This window comes from Bacillus rossius, chromosome 1 (assembly GCF_032445375.1).
Source record: "Bacillus rossius redtenbacheri isolate Brsri chromosome 1, Brsri_v3, whole genome shotgun sequence".
Taxonomy (NCBI): domain Eukaryota; kingdom Metazoa; phylum Arthropoda; class Insecta; order Phasmatodea; family Bacillidae; genus Bacillus; species Bacillus rossius.
This window is the reverse complement of record NC_086330.1, coordinates 311,659,523-311,686,113: the sequence shown is the minus strand read 5'-3', so window position 1 is coordinate 311,686,113 and position 26,591 is coordinate 311,659,523. Positions and strand designations below refer to the sequence as shown.

General features: G+C 37.2%; 1 protein-coding gene across 9 annotated transcripts in view; it reads right to left on the bottom strand.

The window, feature by feature from the left end:
* Positions 1-26,591, bottom strand: part of LOC134527909 (polypyrimidine tract-binding protein 1) — a 797,394-nt gene that overhangs the window by 237,798 nt on the left and 533,005 nt on the right. For 2 of the 9 annotated variants that reach the window (XM_063360932.1, XM_063360937.1), the window contains exon 1: positions 17,882-18,097. The exons of 5 other annotated variants lie outside the window; for them this stretch is intronic. In XM_063360932.1, the coding sequence (XP_063217002.1) occupies positions 17,882-17,992 (111 nt within the window). In that variant the 5' untranslated portion in view covers positions 17,993-18,097. Of the gene's footprint in view, positions 1-17,881; positions 18,156-26,591 lie in introns of those variants that run through there. 2 more of the 9 variants (XM_063360931.1, XM_063360939.1) reach the window with 2 other exon arrangements.

Here is a 26,591-nt window from a genome sequence, read left to right as displayed (position 1 = left end):
TTTAAAGATATAAAATTTAGATTCTGGATACAGTTTATGAAGAAATTTTTTTTTAAAAGGTAGAATGTTTCTACACCGTATTGAGCAACAATTTATGTTCGACCCCAATTTGAAACCTAAATTCGGATTCGAGATTTGTATTCGATAAAATTGTGATTTGACCCATCATTACAGACTCAACCACTGCAACTTCCAAGCACTGACAAAATGCTCGAGTACAAGAAGTGAAAACTATAATCGACTAATCGCGAGGAACCCGGCCCAAACCCCACGGTGAAGAGGGCGAGGCAGCGCCCGCAACCGTCCCCAGTTAGCGACACGTGCTGTGCTCGACATTCAACAGTCCTGTCGCGCCGTCGCTCAAGGGTGCTCACAGCAGAATAAAATAACACTTCACATTTCTCAACTCTAACTGCAAAGCTTTATAAAGCAATTTTCTTCAATTTTACTGCCAACAAACCGTTTACCCAAAACTTTTTCCGTCTTTTTTTCCTCTCTCGTTCCCTTGCCTGGTCGCCGACCTGTATATACCTGGAAGTATTCCCCTTCCGTCTTTATCCGAATTTCCCTAAGTAGCAATAAAACTTCTAGCTCAAGTCGCAGGAGAATCGGGAAACAAACTTCTTTTCCCCGGAAACTTTATATACAACGCCAGAATCGAAATCTTTGCAAGATAATCAGAACACTGCATTCTCATAAATTTTTCATTGACTTGCAGAACAGGCAGCCGCACTTTGCTGGGTTACAACCGCGTAAAAATTGAAACCAAGAAATATATTAGCACGAAGTTTCAATAAACTGAAATCTCGACAGAAATTTATGTAGCCTACAAGTCTTGCTGAGGCTCAGAATTCTTAATTGTTGCGCACCACGAACATATCTCTTATACATATACTACACACTTAACAATATTTGAAAGAAAGAGACAGGAGGTTCCTTCTGCAGTCTGAATCAAGCGAAGTAGTTCCCGTGGACACGAGCCCAAAACGGTATTGTTTATACAAGCGCGCTATCGCTTGCATGCGGGCGCGACACGAACATGCCACGAAACTCACTCAAGACGGGACTAGCGATCAACTCGTTCCGACTCCAGAACAACCTGTCGTACCGCGCACCACTCGGGCTTACAGGGCGCCAGCCGCCCTTCTCTCGGGCTCGCCACGGGTAGGCCTTGTGCCAGGGCCTGATCTGCTAGCAGCGCCGAGTGTCGAGACATGCCCTGCGGACCGGCAGTATGGAGGGCTCACATCGCTGCACCAAGCACTGGAGTCACACTAGCCCCACAACACCGACACTACTGCCACACACGACCAAATGTTTACAACCAATTACAAATACCTTTATTGTATACGAGGGTTGTCTGAAACGTTTCCGACCTCAACATGAATATGGCACCACTCGCCAACAAAAATTGGGGGATGTTTTTGCTTCGGAATATACACTCTGGAATTTCAGCCATTTTGGACACGCATATGTTTTTTTAACCATCCTTTGTTTGTGTCTCTGCAAAATAGTTGTTTAAGAATCTGATGGCCTCCTCATTCGACAAAAATCTCTGTCCTCAAGAGCGCAACGTTTACCCTAGGAAACAAAAAAAAAAAGTCAATCGTGTTTAGATCTGGTAAGTAAGGAGGGTGGTCAAGCAGTTCAAACCACATTCCATATATTTTCGTCATGGCAACAGATGAGGTGTGGGCTGGTGCGTTGACTTGGTGAGACAAAAATTTTTGTTTGTGCAAATGTAACATTTTTCTGCAATTTCTGCCTTCAGCTTGTCAAGTTAAGATGCTCCTGTAATGCTTTCCTTTTTCAAGTCACCACCACTTTTCCGGCCAAATGAACAGTCTTAGCCTTTTTTTGGAGCTGATCCCCTCCCCCTCGCAACTTTTTTTTGTCGCAAACGTTCATCGTCACCTAAGCTGGTACGGTTATGTTTAAATTCAGCTGCCCAAAATATCACTGTGGTAAATGATGGTGCAGAGTCGCAGTACACAGCACCCAACTCGTCTTTAATTTGCGTAGGCGCATTGCCTTTCAAAAACAAATATTCAATGAAAGCTCGATATTCAAATTTTTCATTTACTCAAAAAACATGTGCAACACTCACGTAAACGATTGTTAAAAAACAAATGCGCGTCCAAAATAGCTAAAACTTCAGAGACTACACTACAAAGCGTGCGCAAACACATTCCCCAATTTTTGTTTTTTTGCTGCCATCTTCACGTTGAGCAGAAAATTTTTCGGACAACCGTCGTAATAATCAGGATAAAAACTTGACACACAGCCGAAAATAGATGTTATTACCCACATTTAATCATGCCAAGTAATCGTAATGTAATTCGCACCATAAATAATACCAGCGAGAGAGAGAACTTTATCCAATGTCAATAATATCTAAAAATAAAACAAGTAAAATATCGAAAAAGTTGACATTCGATACCTTATAACTATTTAAATTCTAGGTTAATTAGCCTAATTACTTTTAAATTTTGGATTCTAAAATACAAATGTAGCAAAAAAAATCACAAAAGTGATTCACGATTTTCAGTAAGAATAACCACAAATATTCCGGTATTTGCATCACTTGCCTGGCAAAGATTAAAAAAAGGCGTAACCATCTTATAGTTCAAGAAGATTTGTACTATAAAAATATTGTTCCAAAACCTGTACCTACTCAATACTCTACATCTAAATATATGTTTAATTTTGACGATCATTCAATGTAATTCAATTACCTCTACCACAAAAAAAATGCCTTGCATTAACTAATCAACCCCGCAAATGTTTCAAAAATAAAAAATGCTTAAAAATTTAAAAAAATGTATATATTTCTGATCCCTATTTGAAATGCGACGTAATGTGATTTATTTAAGAATCATATCTGTATTTACATAAAAAATATAGTAATTCCTTATGACGGGTGCTATCAATGTTTAGTAGTTAAATATAAATGCATTTTCTTTCGCATTGGTTAGCAAACACAAGCACTAAACTTCATATTATATGAGGTACAGGCCAAACTTACTTCAAAAATATTCGTTAAGGGATTTTTTTATAAGTTTTAATATTATGTTTAAAAATTCTAAAAATTTGATACTGCATATACACAGCTAGCCAATCCAAAAGTAATATTTATTCTAAGCACTAAGAATTTTCTTGCGTAGCGACATTTATTGCAATTTTTTTGGATTTAAAATGTTACAATTTAACACCCAATTATTTGATGTGTTAAATTAAAGGCATTATTTATCTCACTTTAGGAATTAAAGCTTTTGAGATTCAACATAATGTAATTAAAATAAATAGCCACAGAGATCACGAACTAACTCAAATTGCCGACTGCTCTTTGTGTCATCAGAGATTAAAATCACATTCACCTAGTGTGAAATATAGAACTCTATATTCAAAGAAAGGAAGACATGAATGCAATTATTTGAAGAAAAAAAAATGTTTTCGGGCATGGTGGGTTTTAATGCTCACTTTAGCTTAAAAATTCATTCCATTTGCTTTTTTTTTGCAGAATAAATTTTTACGCGGCAATGTTACACAATACACATAGCACGTTTTGCAAGCATTTGGCTATAAATCTAAGGGCGGAGTAGGTAAAAGCGTAACTTTCTGTATGAGTAATCTGGGTCCGAATCCTGGCTAAGGCATGGATTTATTTTGTATTTTAAAATTGAATGTTAGATATCGTTTAGCTTCGGAACTAAACCGAGCACGTCAACATGTAAAGTACGATTGTATAAAAATACACAGGTGTACCCAGGAGGGTACAAAACTCATTATCAGTATAAATCATTTAAATATTCAAAATATACTGCCGCCCTAGCCAAATCCCTTAAGGGGCCCGCCTCGTCAGGGGTGTATGTGTGTTAGTGAGGCGGGATGATAAGCGCGACGCTCGCTGGTGCTTCCAGCGCGGTATACCCTCTAAGCGCAAGTCTCTGAACTGGCGCGCATTCGTCTCGTCGTCACAGGATAACTGTGAAATTTGAGCGGTGACCGTAACATTATATGGCGGAGAAATGAAGATAAAGGTGTTATGCAAGCCCCTTAAGTGCTTTCAAGAATCTGTACAGTAGACGCAACATAACTCCGAGCCTGGGTGACGGTTAGAAAATGGATGTGTGTATGTGAGTCACGACATTGGGGAAGGCAGACGTGGCGCGGCATCGAGCGATAATGCGTAACTTGATAACAGGGGCTACACGCTACTGCACAGAGTGAAAACGTAGTCCTTCGGTGAAATCCGACGAATACGTTCGTTAACAAATCCGTGGTACTTACTAAACGTTTTCGTTTACAGTTTGGATCTGAGGTTTTATGTGCATGTAGTGTATCACTTTTGTTCAGAGCCAGTGTTATATATGTAGTGCAGTACTTCAGTAAAGTACAACTTTATACATAAAATTCCTCCAGTGTTGTCAAAAGTTAAGAGTAAAAAACTGCACTCGCAGGCGCGGGAAATCGTCTATAACGTTCTGCAGTTTATGGAAAATGAAGCGCGATTGCAGGAACCCTCCATTTCACCAGAGAAAGCACAGCTTAGAACAGCTAAGGCGACGGGTGTGTCTCGCACGACTGTACAAACAATTAAAAGGGAGGCTAAGAGGAATGAAGCTGGTGAAGGAACATCTTCCGAGACGCCCAACAAGAAGCGAAAAAAAACATGTAAACACGATCTGGACACCTTTGATGAAGCTGTGGTACGACTTACAGTGTACAATTTTTACTTACTTGAAAAACGTGTGCCGACTGTCGAAACTGTACGACTTAAACTAAAGAATGACATAAATTACCAAGGTAGCAATACAACCTTAAGGACGACTTTGAAGAAGCTAGGATTCAGGTGGCAGAAAACCAAATCGCAGTGCTTACTTTTAATAGAAAAATCAGATATTCGGCAAAAACGTATAGAATATCTCAAGAGTATGCGTCAATATAGAAACGATGAACGCACAATTATATACATGGATGAATCGTACATATTGTCGTCTCATGTAAAAAATAAAATGTGGTGTGACATGTCCTCAAATGGTTTACTAGTGCCTGTCGCGAAGGGTCAAAGATTAATAATGATTGACGCAGGTGGCGAAAAAGGTTTTATCCCAAATGCTCTTGCAATGTGGAAGTCGCACCAGGCAACAGGGGATTATCACAAAAACATGAATAAAGATAATTATGAAAAATGGCTCACCGAACAATTAATACCAAATCTTCCACCAAACAGTGTTGTTGTGATAGATAATGCTCCCTATCACAATGTAAAAATAAATAAAACGCCTACCTCCAGCTCGACAAAATTGGAAATGCAGCAGTGGTTAAGTAAGGAGAATATTTCCTTTACTAGCGACATGCTCAAACCAAACTTGTATAACCTCATAAAGAAGCACAAACCTTCGCAAGTGCAGTACTCGGCAGACAGACTATTGGTAAATAGTGGCCACACATTACTTCGTCTGCCCCCTTATCATCCGGATTTGAATCCGATAGAAAGCATATGGGCTAAAGTTAAAGGATAAGTCGCTTCAAGAAATGTTACTTGCAATTTGGCAAATGTAAAAAAACTTTGCGAGGAGATATTTAACCGAATGGGTCCAGAAGAATGGATACCGATTTGCAATCACGTCAAGACACTCGAGAACGAATACTGGGATAAGGATGTGCGTTTTGACATTGAAATTGATAAAGTGATTGTTCAGTTAGGTAATGCAAACAGTGACAGCAGTGACGTTTACACATCAGACTCTTCGGATGGAACAGTCAGTGGCGTTGAAGAACTGAGATAGTGCTTGGAACGTCAGTGGTAAGTGGTCAATGTTTTCTGCTTTTCTATACCTGCTGTGCAAGGTCGCCGTATCTGCTTATACCCCCTCCTCATCCACCCGACCCCCACACGTGTTGCAGTCCCTACTCCTCATGTGTGACGTAGCTCAAGCTCGGAGTTATATTGCGCCGAGTGTACTGATTGTTTTATGCCTAAAAATTACTCTGAAAACACGCGTTTTAGGCATTTTAACGCTTCTAAAAATACAGTTTAAAAACTTAATCCGAAATTAAAAGTACTTTTCGGGCCTCAGCGAACTCTTAAATGCTATTCGTAAATAGGTACCACTCGGATATCTTGAGTAGTTTTGAAATCACGTTGTTTTTCCTGAAGCTCTGCACACCGTATGTGTGCCCAGGTAGGCGGGCCCCTTAAGTGCGGTAAAATTATTTATCGCATTGTCTTAGGTACCAAATAGGGAAGTTTATGAAATAGTACATCTTGATTGAACTTAATGTGTTTGCACGCTTGTAAATTGCGTAGAATATTGCAGCTAAAAGTTCTCATATATAACAATATTGTAGACACGATAACTGTCGCAATTTTTTTAAAAAATCACTTCTAAAATGATAAATAAAATAAAGTAGTGGAAAATCTGTCGAGTTTGTTATTGGGTAGTATCTGACCAAAGGATTGGAAATGGGGAAGGCTTTTTTAAAGGGGAAAAAAACAGAAACACTAACACCATCTGTCGGATTGCTGTCCCAAGCTCACACTTAATTAGTTTCCCTCGCGCTGAGAAACAGTAGTTCGATTAATCGCAACGAACTGGCCACAAGAAAGTTACAAACCAAATAATTAAATATCTACAAACTTACGGCACTGACGTGTACATAAATTAGCATGCATTTATCCAACTATTTGAGCTGCCGTAAATATATATTAACCTTACATTAAAATGAACTGAATAATAAAATACAGTTTCAACAAACTAAAATAGTATAAAAGCATGAACCAGAATATGTGTGGACTAGGCCACATCAGCTCGATGCTCGCGTGGCGAGAGACAATCCAAATGCAAGACAGCAGTTCTCTGCGGCGCTGCGTTGACAATTCTACACATTCAGTGCAGTATTTTTGGACATACGCCATCGCAGTTGTGCACTGTTTGTAATGAAGAAAACCCGAAAATCTAATAAAAAAAAAATAAAGTTAAATAAATCACTGAAAACCAGCCTGAATTAGCTGATGTAGACGAACGGAATCAAAGATGAAACTAGTATGGACCACACAACGACACGGACAAAAAATGTTCAACCTCTAAATATCAGACAGCACGAGAATTCCGTTGAAGGAACTTATGTGTGTGTGTGTGTATGACAACACAGATGAGCACAGTGTGCTAGCAACGAGAAGACAGATTTCAAGCAGAAAACAAAAACAGACAATGCAGCAAACACAAACACAACGATGAAGATAAACCTCGCTGATAATACACTTTATGTAAAGTAAAAAAAAAAATGCTTCCTATAAAAACAGTTTATACAGCTTGCTACATTACTGAAATTAATAATGCGCTTGCGCATTACAGTAACATAAAATCTCATAATAAAATGCTTATATGAGAGATAATGCAACTTGTCACATTATTTAAATTATTAATGCGCGTGCGCATTAAAGCAACTTGAAATCACGTGATTCGCATAATTCTATCACAGACTTCACGACACTTTCACCAGATTTAACTAACGTATTGAGGGACACACACGTTTGACGATTACTATAGCTATAAAAGTTACATCTATAAAAAAGTATGAAGCAATAAATAGCAATTAAAAAAAGAAAATGTGGCTAGTGTTGTTTTCAGCGATGACAACACAAATAGCTTGGAAAGTTTATGCAGCAGAACTAACGATAAGTTAAATCAACAGACCATACGCGTGAAAGTCGAACAAGTTTCAGAACCCAATAAGGATCTATTTAATAGTTATTGTTACGACCACTGCCACACCAATCCAAGCCAACGAAAGACTCGAAACTCAACGCTGTTTTTTTCTGTACACGTATACAATCGCCGACTACACTGCCATCTAGGAATCTACAAATGAAGTAACCTGACCGAAAGTGTGTGACGATATAATGTAAAAAAAAAATCGATTGTTAACAAGTTTTTTAAGCTCGAACGCAGGCCCTAGGTAACTTAACAGTCTCAGTTCAAGACTTGTTTAATGCCAGGATTCTCGATACAAGTTCAGAACGCTGAAAGGGGTTTATTTCATAATGGACTATATTATACTTGCTAATTGAATTTTCCTTCAGTTATAGAAGCCATCAGGTGGTAACACATTAACGTAATAGAATAAAATTACACTAAATAATAATTTACTATTTTGACTATTATTTATTATCTAATTGATACATTAAATTTTATCATAAACATTTCAATTATTATTAAATTAAAAGTATTAACGCTCAATGAATTTACAAAAGAACTAGCTAGCTACAGTAGCGCTATCTGTCGTGTCGATTTCAAACACTACCTGTGTGCACATCAAGCTATTTGAGATGCCACCCGCTGGCCCCAAGCCTCGACCTAGGAAGAGCTCGCGCCACGTCTGGAGAGAACAACAAGTACAACCCACAAAGGGGGAGGGGGTGATACCAGGAATGGGGGAGGGGGTGATCCCAGAGACCATGGGGAGAAGGTAGGGGGGAGGGGGAAGTTACACCGCGAGCTCGGCGTCTCTGCGCAGGAAATCGAATTACGTCGTCTCACGAGGGACGCGCGGCGGGAAAACACGGGCACAATCTCTGCAAAGCGGCGGGCAAAACACCCGCCATAACGCTATTGCTGCTTACGAAATGACAGGATCTTGTAGACGAGACGTTCTCCGGTTCAATCTGCCCGCCGAGCGGCCTAAGAGGCCTGCCTCGCTCCCACACGCCCGCCCGCCGCTAAACAAATACTCGCTCTTTGATTGCAGTGTCTGATGTATCGGTGAGTGAAACGCAGCTACGGACGCAAAACAATGGCAACTTCACATGCGAACGATGGAAATGAAAGTTGCGCTACTTCATGCACCATTGCAGCTTATTACGGGGAAATGTCATAATTTTTATGACCAGTCTCCAATTTACTTTGTGACTGATGGTCAACCTGATGTGCATTGCGAATCATGTTTTGTTTATTCTATTTAAACATAAAATTATTTAAAAATATATAATATCTTACCAGTATTTATTAAATAATGTAATGATTTATAACACATTTATACTTATATTTACGGGAACATACCATCACTTATATAAATACACTGTTTATAATACATGACTTCTATCACTTAATATTGAAAATAAATGTTTTTTTTTTTTTAAGTTGTATGGACCAATATTCAATATCAATCACGAACTATATGATTTAAAAGCACATCCTGTCAATTCTTGTAGCATGCTGCGTGCCCATCGCAAAAATTCATTCTTATCAATTTTTTTCATAATGCGCCTAAAGAAGTATAACTTCAAAAATACATGTTGACACAGTACGTATCTTGAAAAAAAAAAATTACTGTAACAGATTATACATAATAATGGTAAAATTAAGTGTAGGCAACTTTCAATAAAATAGTTTAACTAAATTATTTCACACTTGGCAGAAGTAAAAGAAAAATGATGAAAAATAGATTAAAATTAAAAAAAAATGCAAATGGGACCGCAATTTAATAGTTTAAAATACAATAAAATAAAGAAACCTAGAATTATTTTCTGTAACCATAAAAATTTTTAATTTTTTGTTAATAAACTCGATTATATACAAAAATATAGTACTTTTTTAATTTGTGATCATAATCACATAAATATTTGTTGAATATTAAATGGATGACACAGAAAACAAATCTGAGATTTTCAATAAATCTTCTTGGACTCATTCAGTGATAACCTCTTCTCATATTAATTTTTGGTGAATGAATCACCACATGCTGTATCTAATAGTAAATAATAGTTAAAATTAAAAAAAATATATGAAATGTCAAATCGAATATCAAAGTATTCAAGAATATTAATTTTTATAGTCGAATACCTAACATTAATTTATCCCTTTAAAATATAGAATTACCACTGAACAGATTATATATATACATATATATGTGTGTGTGTTTGTAGGTGTGTTTGTGTACACACATGCATATTTTGACAATTCATCTTTAACTAATTTTAAGAAATATGTGGGTTATGTGGTTAAATCCACAGAAGAGAAGGTAGTTTACCTACATATCTTTAAGAAGAATAGTATTAGCCATCTGTCACGACTTGTTACAAAAACTCACTTACTGCAATATCTAAAGACCTGGGCCTATCCAAAATGTCACATTATAGAAAATAATTATACATATTTTAATGTGAATGGACATTCTGACGTTTTAGTATATTATATTTAGTGCTCAATAAGCGCAGGCAGGCAGTCTAGTGACAACCCCTTCTGCGACTGACGTCATGAACAATATTCTCCAATGAGAAGCTTGTTGCGTATAGACAATCGTGCGCCAGCAATTATTTCCTGGCAAACGTTTATTGCGCCTTCATTTGGTTGAATTAGTTTTCGTTACAGTTTTTTTTTTAAACTGAAAAAGAAGTACCCAAAAATGTAAACAAAAATATGACGTACGTAAGCATGAAAATAACAGGTTTGACCCATATATGTATGCTATATTAAACTTGTTATTTTTTTTTAATACTTTTAAATTCCATTAATCTATATTTTGTATTATAAGATAGCAATATACCATGCTGCCATCTAGGTATTATCATGAGAACTTGATGAATCAGACTAGCTACAGAAGGCGGCCAAGAGAAATGAGACGCGACTGCGCGAACGTAGCTGGGCCGTGACAACGCACACGCATTGACGCCAGTTCCGACTTGAACCACGGCCGAAAACCTGTTCCACTTTCAACCAAGCTTCTTCTCTACACAGTATCCTTCACTCACATTTTTCAACCCTGGACATGTTCTCAAAACTGGAGGTTATCTACAACTTCAATTGCCCGAGCTAGGTTCTAGTCCCGACATTCGAACCCTAAGGCTAGCTTTGTTGTTACACACCGCTTGCGACGCGTCATTGTGGAAGAGTTGACCACTCGCTGCTTGGCGCGAACCAAATTATTTTCTAATCAATCACGTCCCACACATCTGTGACATCAAACAAAAAAAAAAATCGCGAGCGCGACAGACTTTCAGATCAGAAAGTTTTTCTATTTTCATCACTGCGAGAGCCCGATGTCGCTGAAACATCGACAGAATTTTGTTTTCTAATGGTAGTTTTATTATTTTTGTATTCTTACCGCATTTGCTTACACATTTCATTAGAGATCTATGATGTATTTTTCAATTGAATTTTACATTTACGTATTTGGCAAGAATAAGTTTATTTGGTTGCGGCGCGCAGTTAAAAAACGGCCTGTTTTACAATGGCACGAAAGCGGACACGGATCACGTAAACGGATATGATGGAACATTTCACTAACGCGACTGTCACAGTCATATAGATGGGTCCGGCAACTTAACTTCATTCTCCGTCGACTTAGTGAAGCTTGCGGCGGCCTGCGAACTAACGGCGCTAATAGTAGTAGTGTAATATGGGAAAAGATTTTCAAAAATTAAGACAGAATTATTACTAATACCATATTTTATACTAAGCTCCCATTTAACACAATGTTAATGATGGATTAAACCACTACTAGCGCCGTTAGTTCGCAGGCCACCGTGATTTTCACTTAAGCCAACGAGACACGTCAAGGCAAAGAATAGGAAGTTGCCAGACCTACCTATATATGGCCGTGGCGTCTGCTGCTTCCACGATGAACCAAAATGCAGCAAGTGGCAATCAATAAGATTAAATTTCAAGGTTCAGAAATATTAATTTAATTTTTTTTAATGTGTCAGTTCTACAACGAGATTCCTGCAAGTTAGTAAGATGTATACGTGTTACAACAAATAAGAGATGAATGACGCCATATGAGTAGGCGAACATCATCATTTAAATACAGCAGTTGTTCGTATTTTGTTTATCAGTGAAGAAGAGAATAATAATGTTTGATTGTTTATAAATGTTGTAGTAAAAATGGAAGGTAAGATCGCGTTAATATACGTGAGTTAAGTGAAATGTAAATATTGAATAAAGAAAATTTACGTAATATAAAGAAACATTAGGCGAAAGAGCACGTGGAAATTGTAAATAAACAAACTAACATTTTTATACAAGACGTAAAAACAGAGATGTGAGTTAAAAGTGTGTGTGGAAGAAATAATAAATTGTTTCTTCGAGTGGGTAGTGAAAAAGGAAGATGAGGCGAGAAATGTTAATGCTTCGCTGCAAAAGGGGGGAATCGTTTATATTGCGCATGTGAAAGGTGAGCGACGCAAACAACGTAAGGTAAATAATAAATAAAAATATAGTGTGAGGTTCATGTAAGCTGCGGGTCGCCAGAGTACGCGAGTCCCGACTGAGCACCCAAACCGAAGCGTCGACACTTGCCAGAGATGTTTAGCAGTATGGAGGCGCACCAAAACGTAACGTGACGTAAGAAAAAAAAAAAAAAAGAATAGTTACAAAGTTTGATACACATGATATGGTTGGTTGTAGTCCGTTACGACACTACTACACGTACATTCGTAGGGGCCAAGCGGGGAATTGAGACGAGAATAGTAAACGCAAAATTTTTGACGACTTTTATATTACAAAATAATAGTTTTTGAGTATCAACTGGTAGGCAACAGTAGATAACAGTCACACCCACTATTTTGCGATACCAAAATTCAATGCAGTAAAAATTCGACCTATCGATATAATTTTTTTTGTTTCGATATCGCAAAAAATATACCGGTCTAGCCTATTTTGTGATGCCGGCATATTTTTAATTACAATTTACTATCTTCCCCGCAACTATTATTTTTAGCACAATAGTGTCCGCTATTATATTTCGCGATACCGCCCTGAGTTGTAACGTCAAAAAACATTATCTCTTTGATAATGAAATATTCATATCGCAAAAATAGACAACCCGGAAGGGGGGGAGGGGAGGTTGGTGTTTTTGTCAAGTTTACTACAACACCAAAAAAGCATATAAAAAATTTAATACATAAACAATTATCGTTTTGTCCCCCCCCCCCCAAAAAAAAAAACATCATAATCCCGCGCTTGCCCTTTAGAATGTTGAAGTGGTAATAACGTCAGCGACGCCATTTTGGTGACGTTATAAGTGGTTATGGAATCGGAATCTAGAAGTCCCGATCATAAAATGGTCAGAATTTACATGTGATAAAAAAATAAAACTATATGTTATTGTACTTTAAACAACTTTTAACTAATACAGCAGCCAATTATTCGGCTTCTATTAGTCGCACGGTTCGTCTCCGCTCCCATCTCATTGTAGAACCGTCCTTAATGATTCCAGCACAATCTGAACTCGTTCGTGTCGCTTGCGCACATTCAAGTGAAGTACGAGTGTCGCTGGCTCAGTGTAACCGACGCGACGCTTGTCGAGCGAGGTGAACACGCGGTCACACGGTGTAGGGCCTGAACCAGGTCGGGCCAGTTTGCCCGCTACTAAAGAGGAAAACCTCGCGTGTTGAGCTGCCGATCAAACACAATGGACAGTCCCTTAATTGATCAAACAGCGTTTTTTTCCCCCACGATATTATATTTATGATAATAAATATCATTTCCGTTTTGCTGCTGGTTTACGTAAATTTGATTTCGAAACAAAGGAAACCAAACCGGATGTTTATACACCATAACTTTAGTTGAACAGTTTTTTGAGGGACTACAATGACTTAATGCCAGCTGGTAGGTCTGTACCACAATGGCTTGGAGACGGATCACCCGAACATTTAACAATTATCATAGCTGCTCCAAAAACAAGCCTAATTAGACTAAATCCCGACTAAAGTTGACCTTCACCCATCTGTTTACCAAATGACAAATATTTTTCTGTAATCATTATATACGAACAAACATATCGCGAATAGGTTGCCTAATTAAATTAAGTCAAGGCTACTCTTAATTAAAATTACCTACTGTAATAAATGTTTTCTTAAATTCATTTATTTGTTAACCAAACGAAATCAACATTTATTGAGAGCACGACGCATAAGGAAGAAGAAAAAGTTGAGTTGTCTATCTTTGTGTGGTCCCTAAATGTAAAAACAGGTTGAGCAGATACTATATATTTACACTCATCTGTTTTATTATTGATATATATATATATATATATATATATATATATATATATATATCGAAATACAGATTATTTTATTACGAACACGATGGCATTAAGTTGTCTTAGGTAAAATTGGTCAAAACAAGCGGTTGTCGCAATTTAAAACGGTGCGCGACAGAGAAACATAGCACATACTATTCAGTGCGACATGCAAGGACGCAGCGTAGCAGCTGCTCGAGACGTAAGAACTGCGTAAGAGTGCGCATGCTATTATATTTCCTCCATGTAATCAGAAAAAAAAAACATCCTGACAACTGTGGTTGGTTCGTGGATGGCTATATGAAACTAACAGGTTTCGTTGGGGATCAAATGCCTTTCCAAGTTGGCGATTTACAGCAATCGACATACAAGGATAACGATAATGATTCCTTGGACTTCGAAGATAACCATAAGACTTCGGATGAATGTGATGCTGAATAACATTTGTATTCAAATAACAATACAATATTTGTATAATAGAATATATGTTTATACTAAAATAATGTGTTATTGATTTTATATATTTTTAGACGTGATAACGTCTTATAAATCGATGAACGCCGGCAGCACGCACGAAAATGCATGGCTCATGGTCACGTTCCGCCTGAGCCGAGCGTGCAAGAACCGGCCAACCACCGTGCGAGAAAATCTTCTATAATATCGAACAGGTTAAGGCGGGCTTTTTAAAAGCAGCAATTTAAAAAAAAAATAATAATTTGCCCAATTTCGTCATTTCAAATTAATAATTTATTGACATTGATTTGATTTCAGTTTATTTTTCATAAATGTATTCTTATGACGTTATCACGTAAAATTATCCGTAAACAGACTTTACAGACAACTGCCCCCCTTTATAAAATAATTTTTGTATTTATTTTCATTCCTTTATATAATAAATTAAAATCAATAGCATATATTATTTATAGATTACTCATATTGTAATATAACAGTATTACAGAGTACTGACACTGTTTCTATTTGGTTTGTTTGCGTTTTCAAACACCGTCGACTGGCGACCAAACGTCATAAAGCGCTTTGTTGACAGTTGCAGATGGTTTGTTTACCAACTGTGTTTTTATTTTGAACTAATTTAAAGACAAAAGAGACATTGCCGCTGAAATAGTTGTTCAAATATTTATTTTATTGCCATTTATATTCGTTAAATTTCGTTTTGATTTCTTGGGACGGTGCTTCGTGATTGGCTGAGGCTTGAGGCGCCTCTAACGAAGCGCCCGGCTCCATGAATGATGGGAAATAAGAACGTTTTAGGACAGCTTGGCCTAGTGTAGCTGCCCGATAGGAGGTTCTGGCGGCAGCTGAATATGCTGTATAAATCGCGTGTGCGGTCGCGACAGTATTGTGTCAGTCCGCAAAATTACAAAGGACAATTTGTGGTATAAATTATCGCGCAGCTCACCCGCTATTGCCTGCAGTGAGCATATCTGTGTATGGTCCGGAGACAGCATCAAGTAGGCCACATTGAAAAGGTTTGTTGGCTACGAACTTTAGTGACGCCAACGCGATTTAGGCCCTATTACACTACAGGGTAGTGTCATTTCAGGTTCATTGTACGGCCGAAAGTAAAAAAAAAACTATTCATTGTAAACTATGTTTTTGTGCCTCGAGGTATAATAACGTACATACAAATAAACGAGCACGAACATCCACACTCTAGAAGTACTGAGTACTTTTAAAATAGAACCCTGAGACACTTAATTTGTTATAAACTGTACGATTTATTTGAGTGAAAAATACAAACTTTTGTCACAGGCGTATTTGGAGAACTTAAATAATTTGCATTTTTTTAAATCTCTCTGACCAGTTTATTTCCATGAAAGAGTCAATATAATTTTTAAAATATTAAAAATTTTGCAATTATTTTTTAACTTAACTTTCTTTGTTATTTTGTGTGTTTCTCCAACCCCTTACAGTCACAACATAGTTATTTTTCATGTTCACAGTTTATTTTATATTTATTTATTCTGTGTATGGCATCACAATATATTACTGACATATTGTTAGATTTTATTTTTATTTTAACTAGCAAAAAAATATTTTTTTTTGTAAATAAGATATTATAAGTGTTATCTGGTATTGATTTTCTATACCTAGTTTTATAAAATATTTATCAATTTTTGAAAAAAAAATTACTCTATTATAAAATAAATAAAAAATTAAAGGCAAGTTTATATTATTTATATATTGCTCATGCATTATTACTCACATCTTATATATATATAATCAATTAGCAAGCAAAAATTAATTTTTGTACGAGATGTAAATTTAATTAAGTGCAGTCTTACTCCAAAATGATTCTTGGCAGTGTTGTTTTTTCTGAATACTAGGAAAAAATATAATAGCATGCACACTCTCCTTACGCAGTACTTACGTATCGAGCAGCTGCTACGCATATCTCACTGAATGTTACGTGCAATGAATATTATGAAAACCGCTAGTCTTAATCGATTTAACTTAAGACTATCTAATGCCATCGCGTTTGTAATAAAATTATCTTTACTTTGATACATATTTCAATAAATAAAACAAATGAATGTAAATATATAGTATTAACTAAACTGACAATCCTGTAGTAGGGGCCAGACGAAGATATACAACCCAACTTTTTCCTTGTTCCTTATGCTTAGTACTCTAAATCAATATTGATTCAGTTTGGTTAACAAATAAGTGAAGAAGTTAAGAAAACATCTATTACATTAATTTTAATAAAGGGTAGCCCTGACCTTATTTAATCAGGCAACCTATTCGCGATGTTTGTTCATATGATTATTAAAAATTATTTTTCATTTGGTAAACAGATGGGTGAAGGTCAACCTTAGTCGGGATCATGGTTCCACTAACAATGCATCGTAGTGGACGCGGCTATCTTGCGTTTCTTGCGAATTGTTACAAGGGATGCCGATGCATCCCTACGTGCGTCCACTAAATGTAGATCTAGGGATGTTACACTCGCATCCACTAACGCGTCCCTACGCCCATTAGCTTTGGAATAGTGTTTTATTTTGTATATTTATATTACGTCAGATTTTCGGCATACATTTGCTTTAAAACGCTATAAGCTTCAGTGATAACTAAAATAAAGTTGTTAATAAAAATTATAGAAAGGCGAATTTAAACTTATAGGGGTATTAAATGTTTATCATAAGTATTTTTATCATTTGAGATACAAAGAATATTTTTAATTTGATCGCTAACATTTATAACGTCCACGCTACATTAAATCTTTCAAATTGGTCGTCATTTACGTTTAGCTAATTATTCGTAGATATCACGACTCAAAATGTCTGCGTGAACATTACTACGACCAACTGTCAACAGGCTAGTGCTAGCTATAAAGAATCAGGTGACTGCGCGACCCTTAAGTTTTGTCTGCATTTGTATTGTAGGGATGTGTGTGCTATGGAGGCATCCGTATGGTTATCGGTTACAGCCCGCGTCTCTGCTTCCACAAATGAAAACCAACGATCTCTACTTTATATATATATATATATATATATATATATATATATAATACAATGCTGCAAGATTATAACACGGGCAGAATTTAGAACTTACATATGTGATAAGACTAAAGCAGAAAGTAATAATAGTACACTATAGTGTTCTTGTACTCGTAATAATTGTTCACATACTTCAAACATAAACAAACATGGCTACCGCCGCAGCCAAACACTCGGCCTCTATTGGTCGCACGGAGCAACGTAACGGAAGAGCTGAGCTGAGCGTTGCCGGGCTAATGCGTACGGGTCCGCCTGCGTGTTCCTAGTGCTCCAGCTCCGTGCCACGGCGGTGACGAGAGACGCACGGGGGGGAAGGGTCGCGTCGACGCGCAACTCACCTTGTGCGCGGGCGGCGCGAGGAACGCGTGCTGCGTCATGATCCTCATGGAGCGCTGCAGCAGGACGGCGAGCAGCCAGCACAAGCACGCACACAGCAGCGCGGGCAGCATTCAGACTGGAGGGAGCGCCCGACACCAGGAAGAGAAGGAGGGGGACAGACGGCAGTTGGCAGGCAGGGCGGCGCGTGATTGGTCAGCTGCTCGAGAGGGTGCGCGCCGGCTACAGGGGTGAACACCTGCACGAGCCGCGTCGCGTCGGCCACGTTGCCAGCTCTACTGCGCGCAACACGTGGCCACGCTGCACCGGGCGCCCGCGAGCTCCCGTTAGCTTCTCTTTATCACGCGCACTAACCGGACAGCTCCCAACATCAACATTTTTTTTGTGTGAAAACCTGACGTTGTTGCCACGTATGACCGATAGATGGCTGGCGGTATGCTCAGAACGAACAATGTATACCAACATCATAACAAAAATAACAGTCTTTTCTCATTAAAAAAAAAAGTTTTTCAATCATCATTCGTGTTAATAGTGAAAAATTAAACCTACAGTTTTTCAACATATATATATATATATATTTTTTTTTTAAGAAATCACGTTTGACAGCAGATAATAATATGTAACTTAACAATTTATCCATAAAATATTTTTCTGACCCAAACCTCTCGCCACTAGGTTTTTTTTTTTTTTTTTTTTAACATTCTCGCCTGTGTTAACAATACAGAACTGTTGGTCTTTAGTCTCTAGTGTATTTGGTTATATTAACACAGTCAAATAATATCTAAAACACTTTTCAATTCAAGAATAACAATGAAAACCTCACGCGAATTCTCTAGTCGTATGTAACCGACTTACACACGCGAAAGTTTTTCCGCGTACGATTTTCCCATAAATTTCGCCCAATGAAAGTCTTCACGCTGGCACTTTCACAAGTTTACCGTTAGTGAAACAGCTTGCGCGCCAATCAACGTCTCATTTGCTTAGACGATTTTCTTCGCATAGAGAGAGTGAGAGAAACACTTACCTACTGACGATGTGTCGCGTGCGGCTGTTTTTATTCTTATACTACATTGTTTTCTAGTGTTTTTTTAAGCTTAAGGAAGGCTTAACGAAACAATAACTGTGCTGTTATTTGTTTTATTCGTTCCACCCATCGACTATTATTTTCGAAACTTGTACATGAAATAAAATACTTTTCAGTTTTGTTCCTACGGCTGGTTTTTACCCAACTATGTTGACTGTCATTTTAACGTAATTTCATTTATCTATGCTCATTTGAACATATATTCTTACTACATGTGTTTTTTTACATTTTGTAGGCATAAATATTATATATGTGTGTGACAAATCACGTACATATTTATAATAACTGCATAATGCTCGTGCACCAGAATACATTTTCTGAGTTTTAAAAATTAGGGAAATTCTTACAAAATATACTACAACCCAATTTCTTAAATTTCTTCATAAAACATGTGATTAAAAATATATTAAATAGGTGGGTGAAGCCAAGTCCTAAAATAGCCCAGCGTATTAACAGCTTAGCAGAACGAGTCTGAGAATTTTGTGACTATCGTGTCCAATATGTTTTTGTAATCGATATAACTATTTTTAAGAATACACAAAAAAGTTGATGTATCAGACGTGGCAAATGACAGTTATACAATACATACGTATATTAATGGAATTTCGCTGGTGCCCAAGCAAAACAGATGAGTAAGATGTCATGTTTCCATTAAAAGTAAAATCAATTTCGCTATTTTTACCACGTATTGAGATACATACACTAACTTAAGAATTATATCATATAGTTAAATAAGTTTTAATAATATTTGAATAATCGCCTCGTCATTGCCGCTGATTTAATTAGTGTCGTTAACATTACAAAATACTACACAGGGGACTACAAAACGGAATGCGCTAAACCGTAAAGTAAGTGTAACGAAGAAAGCACTCCGTTCCCAATCCAATGTTAATAATATCGCAAGTAGATGGTCACCTCAAGAATGTTACTGTACCTATGTGTATCCAGGTAGCAAAAATGATTATAGAATTTTAGTTTTACGGTGCATTTGCCATTACTCCAGTGGTTTAAACACCGACTGTAACAATGCATTTTAGTGATCAGAAAGTAGATACAAGAAGACGGACGCAAAATTTAAAACATAGCTCTTATTAGTGATCCCAATAATATGTTTTAGCTTAACGATATCAAGCCTGGGTGATGTAGTCACGGCATATGCTTGTACATAACAGTAGGTCGTACACACCAGGACGATGTTTCATTGTGTAGCTTCCACTGCGGTCCGCCAGAGCGACCATTTTTTTTAATTTTTAATTTTTTATTTTTTTATTAGATTTTATTCCACAGAAAAAGTTATTAGCAATGGCGTATGTCCAAAAACTTACATCAAGTCATAACTTATGAATCAGCCCGGTAGATGCCAGTATTGTCCACTCCAATACTATCACCCCTAACCAAACAAACTTTTCGTTTTCAGTTTTTTACGTCCAGTGAAACAAATAGTTGCGTGTGGTTTAATGCGAGCGTAAATACCTTTTAATAATTAGTGTGTGTGTGCGTTTGTAAAATATTTTTCGGTGCCTTACGCAGGACAACATTTTTCTGAGTTATGTTATAAAGTTTCCCTTTGTTGTAAGACTTTAACTGTGAAAATTTGACTGCGTTATTTGGCGCGTATAGCAAACATGTACGATTTTTAAAAATCGCCATAATAAATTCCGTACAAACAATTTTAGCGAACAGAAAACTTACTACAAGGAAAAGTTAACAATTAAAAATTTAGGAACACTAGTCAGAAGAAAGACTTACTGCTTTAGCAATGTTGGCAATAGAAAAGATTGTAATAAAAAGCATGCATGATTTAAATCATAGAGTCATCAACAAGTTTGCTCAGCTGAAAACCAGAAGAATGGATTTTTTTTACAAATAAATAATGATGCAATACTTTTGTAGCATTAAAGTTTGTAAAATCATATTTTTTAGCTTCACATTGCTTTCCGGTGCAACACTTTGGTAAGCTTAAGCCCAGCCACAAATTTGAAAAATCAAGAACATGAAACATAATTTTTTATTATTTATGTGAGGCTTGATCAGCGAACTACCATTTTGAATTACAATTTAAAATCTCTTAAAAAACAACTAGTCTGCTCAATAAGCTTCGTTGTGTTAATTCGGGCTACAAATACAGACATGAGTTTGTGTAATAAACGAAATATATCTTTCACGACTCCAAGATAAGCAGTAACTGCTACGGTGCCGCAACAACACAGATAATCTGACCCCAAAACAGGCTTCAGGAACGCAGTAAGGTAGGATGTCTTTTTTTTTTTCTCTTTATGAGTGCATATGTGTTAGCATGTGTGTATGTATGAGTGTGTGGACACCCATAATTTAACATCACCGGCCGCTACTGCTTAAAATATTTTTAGGTACATAGAATATTAAGTTTTAACCTTGTTTGCCTAGCTTTATCAACATACTATTGTTTTATGATATTATTTTCGTAATTAATATTTTCAAGACTTACAAATTATGAATATCATACCTGCCAACTTTGGCCAGTCAAAAAGCGGGAGGTTTTTTTAGTGAATTTGGTGGTGTGTGTGTGTGGGGGAAGGGGGGTTTGTAAATTTTGAAAATAGTTTTTAAGAGTAAACCAGCATGATTAGCACAAGCAATGGGCAAATTGTGTTCTAAAATAAAATACGTTAACAAACACTCTGCTTTTGTCACACTATCTTCTTTCCGACTTGTCACGAAAAACGTCTAATTTCTGGTTTGATGCCATAGCATTGACGGCATGTTTCTTCGTATTTATATGCTTCACAATGTCGCCCTTTCCGACATGCAAAACGGAAAAATCACAACTACACAAAGAACAAAATGCAGCATGTTTACCTTTCCTCGATTGCAAAATACACGGAAATTCGTCACTAAATGTCTTCTTGTACACAGCAAGATACTTCACTGTAGGCTTACTTAGCGCCATTTCTATTAAATCCCTATTGCGGAGTAGGCCTACAACTAAACAACGCATACAAAATACTCATCACGCAACTGCTTCCACAAAATAATATTTTTATGAATACACCGTTGAATAAATTCGAAGACTGTACTATAATGCTACCTCTACACTTCGTCTGTGAGCACAGACGCGAAAAAAGGCAAATTTGTTCGGGGACGAACAAACAATTCACACATAGCCGGCTGCCAAACCGAAGCGAATTTGGGCACGATGTAAACAGTGGTATCATGAACTCATTATTAATCCACTCCGTCTTTATTTCAAACCAACACCACCCAAAATACAGTTTACAATGTTCACAAAACACGCCATCTTGGAAAACAAATGAAACCTTTTTGTGGTTGGCTAATAAACATCAATGACGAACGTGTACCAAAACAGCTCCCATAATTATCGTAAATAACTACGTTTCTTTCTTAAAAGTACGCTTAACCAAGCGTTTTGGCCGACAATTGTGGGCATTTAGGTTATTAAAATAACTACACGTTATGGTACAAACCGTAGTTACTATACGATTGTACGGAATAATGGTACAAACTTATTAATTATATAATTTTATTGCATTAAAAACTTCAAGAGAAACAGAACCAAAAAAACGGGAGATTTGAATGACAAATCGGGAGGGCGGGAGAAAGTGTACCAAATCGGGAGTCTCCAGCCTAAAGCGGGAGGGTTGGCAGGTCTGGAATATTATTTCTTATTTTTAACTATGCTAATAATATTTCATATTTATTCAAATAATTATGTTAAAAGGTCTTTTTTCTCATGCGCAATCACCGAAGACTGCACTGATAAAGTAAGGTGTGAAAAAATTGAACTCTCATAGTCTATTCTGTAGTCGAATTTAATAAAAGGTTTTTTTTTTGTGAATGAAAATGATTATATATATCTTTAAAGAATAAAACAGTTTTCAATTTGTTGGAGAACCTAACCCAAACAGTCTCACGCAACACTGTGCTAAACCAACCGTTACGAAGTTTGTCAATGCTAAAATATTTTTGTTATTTTTTTTGACGTGACAACGTCTAATAAATCGATGAACGCCGGATGCACGCACGAAAAAGTGTCCCACTACGGATGTGTCCTGTTTGCTCATTGTACGCATGCGTGGCATCTCTCTTCATGCTCATTGTACGCATGCGTGGCATCTCTCTTCCACTCGATTGGAACAACCATCGATTTGACTTTTCAATCATATTTTCGTCGTTTGAATTATTATTATTATGTAATTTAACGATCGTCCACCGATTCTCAGCACAATCGGTACTGATATTTAAAAGTAATATTGAATATTCAAATACGTTTTGAACCAACAATAGTGTTTTACAGTTACACATAATAATTCAAATTACACCCGGGATCTTTTGCACAATGTTTTAAAAAATATTGTAACACAGTATAAATAAGTTTGGTGTATTTGGGATGCGTATTTGTTATCAAATCGTGTTATAAAAACAAAATAATATTATTCCCCTACCCTGAAAAAAAGATTATAATTTGTATATATCATTTGAAAGTAATCAATATCACGTGGTCTCTTGTCCGTGAGGTCAGCGTCGCGAACTTACAATCTAAAGGATGTCGGTTGAAATCCTGGCAGGTAAATTTTTTTTGTACTTGTAAAAATAAATACGGCACACGCAACAATTCAAAAGTAATAAATATATTTGAATTAATGAATGCAAATAAAAGTAAATTTATTAATTAAATTGTACATTTCATTTCACTCCTTTGTATCTATTCAAAATAGTGATAATTCAATAAAAGTGATTCAAATTAAAAAAAAATTACTTCCTCAAAGAATATAATATTTTTAATGCCTAAATGGTTTGGTTGCAAAAGCCTATTACGGCTCAGTCTCAGGCCAAATATGATATTTCCTTTTCTTCTGGATCAATCATTTCATCAATGTTTTGTTATGACGTTGTCACGTTAAACTATCGTCCGTAAACTAGACAAGCAATTTTTGTTAATCGATATTCAATTTAAAATTTTAAAAAGCTAATTCTTTTAGTATTTCAATGTTTAATGTAAGGAAGAATTTGGCTCGTAGCCGTAAAATCATTGCTGAAGTTAAATACCATTCAAATATAAAAAAAATAATAGTTGGGTGATTTTTGTTACATTTAAGTTAGCTAAATTTTCATTGTGTAAATTGCACAAGATTTATCGTACGACGAATATCATTTTTTTCTAACACAAATACACATAGGTATACATTATCGGCATACAGCGGGAAACTTCACTCTGAATTTCCCTTGTTTCCTGCTAAACCAAGATATGTTTCTTTCATTTGGTACATGGTACTGAAGGTAGTATATGGTGTTCCTTATTTCTACAGAATCTAACCATTTCACAAGCGCAGAGTTTATTTCAATAGCTGAGATTTTGTGGTAAATTATGAAAAAAAAAAAAAACCTATTACACACTTGTCGGTAAAAACTGATTTGTTCCGATCGGCGAGCGAACAGCATGTCGGAATCACATCGAAACTTGGAATAAACCCCCAGATATATATCTGAGAAAACCAAAACCTCCTTTATTGTTCAAGTCAACCATCAGACGCCAATAATATGAGTCTTTTTTTATTTCAGAAAATAAGTTATATTTCACTTTCAAAGATACACATGTGTTCGTCAATATACATTGACTCCCACAGGTATGTACGTATATGTTTCTGCCGGGAAGACTTTGTAGCGAGTTCTGCAGTGCCACGACATATTTAGCAGAAGTGCAGCAACTGCCACTGGTGGTTGCCACGCCACGCATGCTTCCTTCAGTGTGTGTGGCTCAAACAAACAAAAGAAAAACACACTTTAAGCGTGGTCGCACTATGCTGCAGCCTTCCCGAGGCCCGGCGAGGAAATGCCTTCTCGGTTCTGTTCGCCACAGCAAGCGTCGCGGCAACGCGGGTGACTGAGCCACGCGTGTTGGGGTGCGGACCGCGCACCAGCGCCGTCCCTGCCCGCAGACTGCCGGCTGCAGTCGCGCTGACGGATCCGGCGTGGAGTCCTGGGATCAATACCCGCCGCAGCCGGCCAGCGCCGCTCGGGGCCGGCGTCGCCACATCCCGAGTGCGAGTTCATTAACGTCGCAGAAGTGTCTTCCCACCAGGTCGAAAACCCACGGACCGAGCATTTATTTTATTTTTCTTCAGAACTGCGGTAACGTCAGGTGAAAGCGGGAAGACGGTGATTCAGCTCGGGAATGCTCGAGGGAACGTCGTCGCACGAGTGAGAATACACGCCGGTGGGCCACAGAGGACCCGCCACGCCTGGAAGGGGCGGCACTCCAGCTGTCACCACGCGGCAGGCGGAGCACAATGCCGCTTCCCCGCACTGAGGAGCGAGGCGGTGTTATCGCGGCCCGTGGCGGTGACGCGCCGCTGTCTGCGACACGATAGCGGTCCCGCGGCTCCAGGTACAGCCCCCCCTCCAGGCGGCATCACCCGCCCAGCCCGTGTTGGCAGCGCTCTTGGCGTCCCCCCCTTGCTACGGCGAGCACTGTTGCCAGATCGACGGCGCAGAGAACACAGCAGAGTCATTAAACATTCCCGAAACGCAGCTGAAATTTAAACTAATAATTTACAAAACAATACATTTATCAAAAGAACATACTGTAATGGCATTACTATTTATATTTTCAAGGAGACGGTACCGAAGACGCCATCTTGGTTACAACAGTTATTGTCAACAATGATTTGTATCATTTAATGTTAAAATTTTTGGCTCTGATTGATTAAAGTACGTTATTTAATGGAATGCCTACAATTATACTGATGGTAATCATGCAAAATATTTACCGTGACGTAGTGACTTAAACTTACGTAAATCCTAAGGTTTATTGTTACTTTTTCCTCCCATATTTAAGAATATATCAATATTGGTATTCATTTACACAAAAAAATTTCGAATTTAAAAAAAAGAAGAAAGAAAATTTACTTTAGAAAAAAAAAATTCACAAATGTCGATAAAGCGTAAGTATATGGAATAAACAAATAATATTAATAGCTTATTTGAAACAGAAATGGTGGGATATATTTTACAATGACTTTTAATAATAACTTCCACATTAAGTGAAAAGGGAGTGAAGGGGAGTTATTTCCAACTTTCTGAAGACGAAGGGAGTTGCTTTTGAAACCATTAAGTATAACCTATAAACGCTGACTGGATAACATGCCGCTCGCTGTTCTGTGATATCTAAATATAATTTTCTCGATATTTTGCCATCACAGAGTTATAATTGAATTTTTAATTTTCGTAAAACATTAGACAAAATAAATAAAAAACAATGTATATTATTAAACAATTTAAAATTAAAATTAAAAAAACTTTAAAAACGCACCTAAAAGAAAATAATCAATTTGACCTTACGCAAAACATCTTGTTTACTTGCAATTGCATGTTAATTCACTAGCTGCAGACAAAAAACCTCTTAAATAATCACGCCTAGGCCTTCTAGCGTCGCTCCCTTCTCTCATCAGCGAGTGTACTTGAAGATTTTTTTGGTACCACATTACAACACTTTGTGACTGCAGTGGTTTGATTGTTCGTTCAGTCTCGATGGACGGTAAGCGTGTGGTCCAAGATTCGAAATATTACCACTTGAGAAACGTCTTGGGAGCGACCGAATGAGCTTCACTTGCCGTGTGTGACCGACACAC